Genomic DNA, 8,745 nt, shown 5'->3' with positions numbered 1-8,745 from the left:
TCTGATATATCTGGTACGTAACACACTGGTTCATCATTGTATTCGAGCTATAAAATCCCTACTCTGAGCCACTGATTGGAATGAGTAGTGTGCATATTTAACGAAATAATGACAGAGGAGTGGTCACGGCAGTCTGCGACCTGGTTATTCCAGTTCTGGAACTTTGGACTCTTAGATCGGCACCGTAGTACTGTTCGTTGAAAGTGAGAAAGTTTGCGGTTTTTCATTTGATCGAGTTTTTTATATGATAACATTGCTTTCAATCGCTACATTCCTACTGACGTTTTTGTAATGACCTATGTTGAATTCAGTTAGGAAAACCACCAAGTCAGTCTTTCTGAGAATCCCGTAGCGAAGCACGGGTACAGCAGCTAATAATAATAATAATAATAATAATAATAATAATAATAATAATAATAATAATAATAATAATATTGGCTTTACGTCCCACTAACTACTTATAAGGTTTTCGGGGACGCCGTGATGCCAGAATTTGGTTACGCAGGAGTTCTTTTACGTGTAATTAAATCTACCAACACGAGGCAGACGAATTTGAGCATCTTCAAATATCACCGGACTGAGCCAGAATCGAACCTGCGAAGTTGGGGTCAGAAAGCCAATGCCTCAAACGTCCGAGCCACTCAGCCCGGCATGCAATGATAATAGTATTATTTCATAACGAAGTAATTTACAGTCACGGACAAGGCCTAAATTATAACATGTTTATATTTAAGAAAATACATAATTATCATTGTACGTAAGAATGCTATGTGTAATATCGATAAATAGTTAAGGTATTAACTGAGGGGCCTAGTTTCGCACAATAGTAGCGACAAGTTTTAAATTCCTGAGAAAATGCTCTTCCATTTCTCCCGTACCAAGTTCACACTACGCGCTTGTCATTCAATCGGAGGTTCTGTTACACAATTATTATGTCTGTACGTAAGAATGCTAGGCCTATTTGTAATATCGCCAAATAACTGAAGTATTAACGGAGGGGCGTAGTTTTTCACATTAATAGCGACAAGTTATAAATTCCTGTACAAATGCTCGTTCATTTCTCCCGTGCCAAGTTCAAACTACGCGCTTGCAATTCAATCGGAGGTTCTCCGGAGGCAAACGATTGAAAGCGCCCGGAGCCTCCGCTCCGTTAACAGCGCTAGTCGAGAGTGTCGGTTCCAGAGGTAGCAGTGTCGACTGTTCGCGACTCCGTTCGCAGCCCATCCCTACAAATAACTGTTACCAACAGGTATTACTCATACCCTCGTGGGTCGTCCGATCGTGACTCTTCCATGTAACCTTTACGCGTGGCGATGTAGTTCCGATGATTGGGTACGTTACTTTTTCGCATACTTGTAATTATAAGAAAATTGACAGAAAATATAAACTAAACCCTTAATTATAATAAAGAAATGTAACATGTTTTCCAGTTTATATTTCAGTTCGCTTATAAAGATTGCGCAGTGATACACGGAACACGTACATACCTTGTTGTTCAGTTGTCAGTTGTATTGTTTGGTGCGGTTTGGTGCCCTCTTTGGTTTGGTGTTTACTGGATATCTACTGCCCTCTGTGTCGTGGAGTTAATACGCTCGCTGCGGATTTGTGTTCAGATTGGGTGGTAAGTTTTCAGATTCAGACAAATGTTGTAGTAAGTTTATGGAAATTAAAAGAATAGTCGTGTACTGTTCAGTTACTGCATGTGTTTCAGATCTTACTGTATTGTCATCGACAAAATGGTTTCCTGCGAAATGACGTGTGTGAAGTATTTACTTTTCGTATTCAATCTCCTCTTCGTCGTAAGTATTTTCCATTCTTCACTATTCATATTTTTTACAACTATGGAAACTCCTTTCATCGTATTGTCATGTGTGTTGTATTCACACATGTAACTTAATTACGAGTTTCATGTGCTCGTATTGTGCAATAGCTGTCGAATGGTTGCTTATTTTGTCGTAGGTATGGCTGTTTTCATGTAGGCATATAAAGTTTAATGTAATTTTATTAATGATAAACTGTGTGCAACACCTTTGATTCTGTTTATTCTGTTGTAGGTATCTGGTATCATAATTTTGACGATTGGAGCACTGATCCTACATGCCTACGAAGATTATTCCACATTTGTCACTGATAAACTGTATACAGCACCCGTGATTCTAATTGTTGTTGGCTCTATCATATTTATCGTCGCCTTTTTTGGATGCTGTGGAGCGATGAAAGAGAATAATTGCATGATAGTCACGGTAAGACAATTCGTTACTGTAATTTGTATTGGAATATGAATGTGTTTCAATCATGTTGCTTGTTTCATAGTGTAGATAAACAATTATATCTACAACTGTATATATTAGATGTACATACTACCTCATGTTATGAAAGGAAGGTCTTAGCGAAGCTGTCATTTTTAGTGACAAAATCATAAACTGGTTGTCTTTATTTTTGTTTGGACGATTTTACCGAGACCAACAATTCAACCAGATATGTAGGCTTGGCTTTCTGTGAATATAACCTCTGTTGCTTCTTTTTAACTTTGGAAGGTTGTAATGGTAGCCTTTACAGAAATATCTTTGTATGGTCTGTAAGTGCAAATTCAGGTTCACTGGATCGGTATAACTTTTATACAATGTTTATAAACCTCGAAAAGACTAGTTTTAAGTGTTAAATTTGTACTGGAATCCTTTGGTGAGACTTTTTTAATTATTCACTTTTGAGTTCCTTTGAATGAATAGTAGTGATTTCGTAAAGATATGATTGCGAATACACAGAAGATAGGTCTGTTGCTAAAAAGTAGCAGAAGCGCACTATGTTCCAAGAGTAGGTGAATATTGAAGAATGGCTTAACCTATATTTTCAGATTGCACTTTCACGTACGTTTGCTGCACAAGAATGCTAATTTAGTTCCAGATCTCTGGCACACACTGCACAATGAATGGATTGCCATAGTAATCTATGAGTGATTAAAAAGTTGATAAATTTCACTACATCACTTGTTATAGTAAAAAAAGTCACAGGTTGAGCTGTCACATCCCACGCCGTACCAGTTTCAAACAGGGCCCTTCACTTGTTTTGACTGAGAGCAGACATGATGCGAGTTCTATCAGAAACAATAGCAAACCTGCATTCATCACGGTCGGCGAGCTGGCCAGTAATAACACAGAAAATGGCCGGAATTGGCACATTTACGCAGTCTTGATTGTAATTTTTCTATATAAGTAAGAATTTTCTAGACGAGCGTCTCTGGCGAGCGTAAAGGAAGGATTTCACTGCTCTGCTACTTCGGGTATAGGTTTCCACAATTTTTATATTCTTTCACTGTTTTGGAAATATGAGTACCCTCAGTTGAAACGCTACCAATGATTCTCTGAGCTCACTCAGGTCTTGCAAGTGTTCAAAGGATGCATGATGTACTGCATGTATGGAAGAATGATGGGCAGTTCGAAGAAGTCACCCCTTCGACTTGTAAGTACATAGAACTACTGCTCTGCTTTGGGGGATGTATTCTTCTTTAGCAGTTGGAAGGGATGGATGAGGACATATTCATCATCAGTATTAGGTATTAGCTGTGCTGCATTTTCTGTTAGGATGATAGTGTGGGGGTAAAATTTGAGCATCGCATGCCAGCGCAATAACAGAACATAAATTTATTTTCCGTGTCCAGATACAGTGCTAAATAATATTTTTCCAATATTCGGCTACAAGAGCAGCTTTATCATTGGCCTGTAAAACGTCATCCTTTGTGCATGGTGATGATAAATGCTGACAAACCAGGTGGTGTTCTTCATCCTGTAGTAGTCCACAATCACAGGTCACGGCCCCTTGTTCATAGCCCCATTTAACTAGGTACACCTGTCCGCAGTCGATTGAGGGTCTTCCAGTTGGGATACAGAAGGCTAAACCTGCAGAAGGTTCTTCCTTTAAACTCGGGGATGGATTACGTACTTGCTGTTGCCACAGTTCATGCCTTTGTTTTTCTGGCCTATCAAGTGGTATGGTTGTTCTTAAAAAATTCTTCATTGACCTGAGTCTTGACGGGCTGCATTTGATGGCCATAAAGGGTAGGAATTGGTTGGTCATTATTGTAGATGTTGCAGAGCAGTGGTGCAAGAACACTTCCTTGGGTAATCCATCCTCCAACGGTGGTTCTTATTTTGAAGAGACATAGAAACGTCTATTTTGAAAATGCATTAAACAAATTTTATAAAACTATAGCCCCTTGTTTGATACACTTCATACACAATCTGTTAAGGTTAATGGTATCATAAGCTTCGCTAAGGTCTATGAAAGCAACACCAGTCACTTGTCCACAGCATGATCTTCCAGGCCTAAATATAGCTTCAAAGATATGATCTTCATTGTTTTTTCCGTATTGAACTGAGATCACAGAGATGAGTTATTTATAACGTTCAACCTATTCAATACTAATTTTGTGTTGTATAGATGTTATTTACAACATTTATTTAACATGGGACCGGTTTCGACATTTAAATGTAATCGTCAGCCATAAACAAATCGCAAACAAATGAGCAAGGACATAATAATTAAAACTCGTGTAGTGACACATTGAAATATGTACATTCTAAGATTAAGAGAAGGCTTTGAAATGTTATCAAATCACAAAAGCCTCCATACGCCCATTTATACCTTATGCTAACACTGGCGCAGTGACACATTGAGACATGTACACGGCCCTCATACTAATCAAAGATTAATACAAGGTTCTGACATATTATCAGAGTACAAGTCTTTACACGCCAGTTCACACCATGTGTCAAACAAACCATCAAAACAAATGAGCAACGGCATAATAATTAAAACTGGCGCTGTGACACATTGAAGTATGTACATAGCCACTCACTATTCAAAGGTTAAAAGAAGGTTCCTTAGCGTATAAAGACTTTTGTGCTTTGATAACATATCAGCCACTGCCGTTGACTGAAATGCATAAAATATGGCATTACTCCCAGAATTCAATGTAGGTGTGATTACCAACTGCACTACAGTAAAAGCACCAAGGCACTAGTTGAAGTGATGCAGCATGTGCCTTTCTGTTGTCTGGGAGGCTGTTAACTGTGCACCTCTAACGATTTAAACCAATGGAGTGTCACTTCGAGTGAGATCTGTCCAGACCAGTGGAGTGTCTCTTAAGACATTTGGATAAAACTCCAGCCCTAGTGACAAGATATTTCTAATGTTATAAGTAAGTGGAAATTAATGAAATCTTACTTGGAATGCATCTCAGAGGAGAGACGAGTTCATTGCGATGTCTGGGGAACCGACCATCCCGCCTCAAGAACATTTACTTTTATAACCTAATGAAGAGTATTACACACAATTTTCATTTCTGAAGTAGCTACTGGCATTCCTATTGGCCAATGTAAAGTGGCAAGTGATCTCATTCCCGTCAATAATGTTAATCATAATCTGTTACCAACCCCAGCACAATAAAAGCGCAAGGAAAAGTAACATGTTCAGGAAACAATGTACAACCTAACTCTAACCCCCCTTCGCTTCGCCCCTATATCACAGGTCTTGTCCAGATCCTATCCTAACTGCCCACACGGCAAGATATCTTGATTTACTATACACACGGCAAGAACCATTCCAGACCAATCTTGTTTCCACACGAAACTAGAGGCCTAGGGCTTCGCGGCTTTTAACCTGGGGGCTTACGCACCCGGACCCCCTTTATTATTCCTATATCACAGGTGTTGTCCAGATACTATCCTAACCGTCTGCATGGCAAGAACCACTCCAGACCAGTGGTCTTGTCCAGGTCCTAACCTAACCGTCCGCTTGGCAAAGGCGAGGTAAGGGTTATTCTGCCCAAAGGCAGGTCCGAACCTCCGCAGAGGTGTTCCTGAGCCGGAGTTTACGTGCGGTAGGGTGGCCAGTTCCTTTCCGCTCCTCCATTCCCTTACCCCCACCAACAGCGCGTGGCAACCCATCCAACTCCTGACCACGTCCAATGTTGCTTAACTTCGGAGATCTCACGGGATCCGGTGTTTCAACACGGCTACGGCCGTTGGCCGCTTGGCGAAAACCAGTCCTGATTTTGAGAACAGATTTAGTATTGCTGTATTTTTTGAAAATCCCAGATTTTTCTCGTTCTTTAAGCAGCTGGAGAAAACTAATGTTCATTGGGCACTGGTAAGACAGATGCAATCAGCTGGTGGTGTTCTTAAATATGATAGAATCTCTAAAGTAATGCTTTTTACTTCATCATTTCCACATAGCAGTGCCGACTATGAGACTATTTTTTTAGCCTATTTACAAGGACAAAAACTCAGTTCAGATCAAAGCTTCCCGAAAAAGGAATTCTAAAAAAAGTTAAATCTTAAGGGCTGGTTTACACGGGTAGAGTAGCGAGGCGAGTAGAGTGGATAGTAGAGCTACTAGCATCGTGTAAACGACCGGGATAGTAGCAAGTAGAGTAGAGTAGTTAGTAGGCAGTAGAGTAGAGTGGGTTTCCGCTGCGGTAAAGTAACTCTACCACTATCCTTCCCCCTCCACCGGAACCGAGCTCCGAGAGCTGGCGGAGAAGTCCGAGGACGCTCGATTTTTCAGCTGCCGCGTCATTCGACTGCTGTATTTGCGTGTGTGTGCAGACGGTGGTATTACGTTGAGCGTTTATTTGGCGGCAAAATGAAGTGGACGGAAGAAGAAACTTGCAAATTTGTGGAGCTCTACAGCGAAAGAGAATGTTTATGGAACATAAACAGCGTTACTTATAGAAATAAGAATATGAGACGGGCGGCGGAAGAGGACTTGATAGCGAAAATGGGTAAAGAGGGTTTTGGGTTAACGGAACTGAAACAGAAAATAAAAAAATTACGATGTACATACAATCAAGAACTCATGAAAATACGAAGATCCAAGAAGTCTGGAGGTGGTGCCGCAGACATCTACACTCGAAGATGCAACATAAAATATAAACAAGTGTCAGCTGGATTTTCACTTAATATGAAGATTTCTCAAGTTTCAGTGTTACACAGCGTGTTCATCATGTGTCTCGACATGTTTAAGTTAGGCAATACAATGGTGCAGGACTGTGTACATTAATCATATTAATAACATACATAGGGATCTTCTACTTATCACTTGCCACTGCCGTTAATTTTCAGCTAAAACAGTAATTTCCCCAACAAATTGAATAGTTTCCATATGTTGTTTGGAATATCCAAAATAATTATTGTTTACAGTACAGTGTCAGATCTAGAAGCTTAAGCTCTACACCTGGGCCGTACAAGCAACGAACAAAAAAAAATTAAATAGATCAATAATTGGGATATTTATGGCGAAGAAGCTACTGCAAATTAGGCCTACGCCAGCGTAATTTACAGTGTACTTATGGCCGGTTACGTCTCAAAACTCACGTGCGAAAATTAGTAGCAAATGGTACCAAAACTCACGACTGCAAACTAATAGCTAAATTAATATTCCAATGAGTCTCAAAATTCACGACTACGGATAGCAGGTGCCTGCGATGACGGCAGGAAGGGTGAGGTGCGCGGTGACTCACTCACCAGGCCTCTCCTGAGGCCACAATACCATTAACATTAAATTTATATCAAAAGGAAAAATACGTTATATTACCTTTAAGACCACAGAAAAATGTTTTGATAATAAGAATAATAATAATACACCTCTGTGTCATTCACCGACCATTATTTTCCCCTGTGTGTTGGGGTGGCAGAGTAACATCCACAGTATCCTCTGCCTATCGTAAGAGGTGACTAAAAGGGGCCTCAGGGGTACTTACATTTTTTAGAAAAGGCCTTTGTCTTTCTTTGCCCGAAACCTTAATTTTCTCGAAGTATGGGCCACCTTCCATTTTTTCCCTCTGATTAGTATTAATAGAGGATGGCTGCCCAGTTGCACTCCCTCTTAAAACGGTAATCACCACCACCACCTTTTCCTTCATTGTTTTCAACACTTATTGAATTTTAATGAACCTTTCCACATTTTCTTGGCTGGGGAAAGAACCACCATCATAAAATATCATCAATATCAGCGCTGTGGAGTCTTTTTTAAGTCATATAGCAACAAAACGTCAAAGATAGCGATTGGCTACTTCGCTATATTTTAGATAAACTTCTGACACATTTTAATTTATGATTTTATAAATTTGGTGACCCAAGTAGTCAATACGAGTATATAACATTGCATTTCATGTAATCGCGTGGGGGCGTGATGTAATATATTAATCTATGCTAAGTAAGGCATCTGGGAGTACATGAATCAGTCATACGTGTGGAGCATGAGTTCATATTATTTTCGGAAAGCGTATCAGAGACCGTTCATCATACTCGCCCACTTTCTGGAGGGAATGGAGATAAGTAATTTAATTTCCCTGCGATGAGATTCATGACCAAATTAATCTCTAATGAAACTAAATGAGTGAATTACCAGCCGTTATATTTAATATCGTTAAATAAAGTTTCTTATGTAAGTAAATGCCATCTTCTGGCCTCATAATAGAACTAAGCCCCGGTAATTACTACCAACTGAAAATTTATTTTAACTAGCAGCAGGCAATATACCTACTTTAATTTTATGTCGTCCGGCTGCATGGATACATGGTTAGCATGCTGGCCTGTGGTCCAATGGGTCCAGGGAGTCCCAGGTTCGACTCCTGGCCGGGATTTTCACTTTCATTTGTTAATTCCTATGGCTCGGGAAGTGAGTGTTTGTGCCGTCTTCAGCATTGGAGTTCATGGATTGCAAAAAAGAGGCGTATTTCTATTT

At 39.9% G+C, this 8,745-nt stretch overlaps 1 protein-coding gene across 1 annotated transcript in view; it reads left to right on the top strand.

Moving 5' to 3' along the window:
- Positions 1-1,467: 1,467 nt before the first annotated feature.
- The window catches only part of LOC136864553 (CD63 antigen), a 144,789-nt gene continuing 137,511 nt past the window's right edge, over positions 1,468-8,745 (top strand). The window contains exons 1-3 of the mRNA XM_067141691.2: positions 1,468-1,621; positions 1,712-1,799; positions 2,055-2,243. Coding sequence (XP_066997792.2) covers positions 1,737-1,799; positions 2,055-2,243 — 252 coding nt within the window. The 5' untranslated portion in view covers positions 1,468-1,621; positions 1,712-1,736. The remainder of the gene's footprint in view (positions 1,622-1,711; positions 1,800-2,054; positions 2,244-8,745) is intronic.

This window comes from Anabrus simplex, chromosome 2 (assembly GCF_040414725.1).
Source record: "Anabrus simplex isolate iqAnaSimp1 chromosome 2, ASM4041472v1, whole genome shotgun sequence".
Taxonomy (NCBI): domain Eukaryota; kingdom Metazoa; phylum Arthropoda; class Insecta; order Orthoptera; family Tettigoniidae; genus Anabrus; species Anabrus simplex.
The sequence above is the reverse complement of the archived record's forward strand: the minus strand, read 5'-3'. Positions and strand labels throughout refer to the sequence as shown.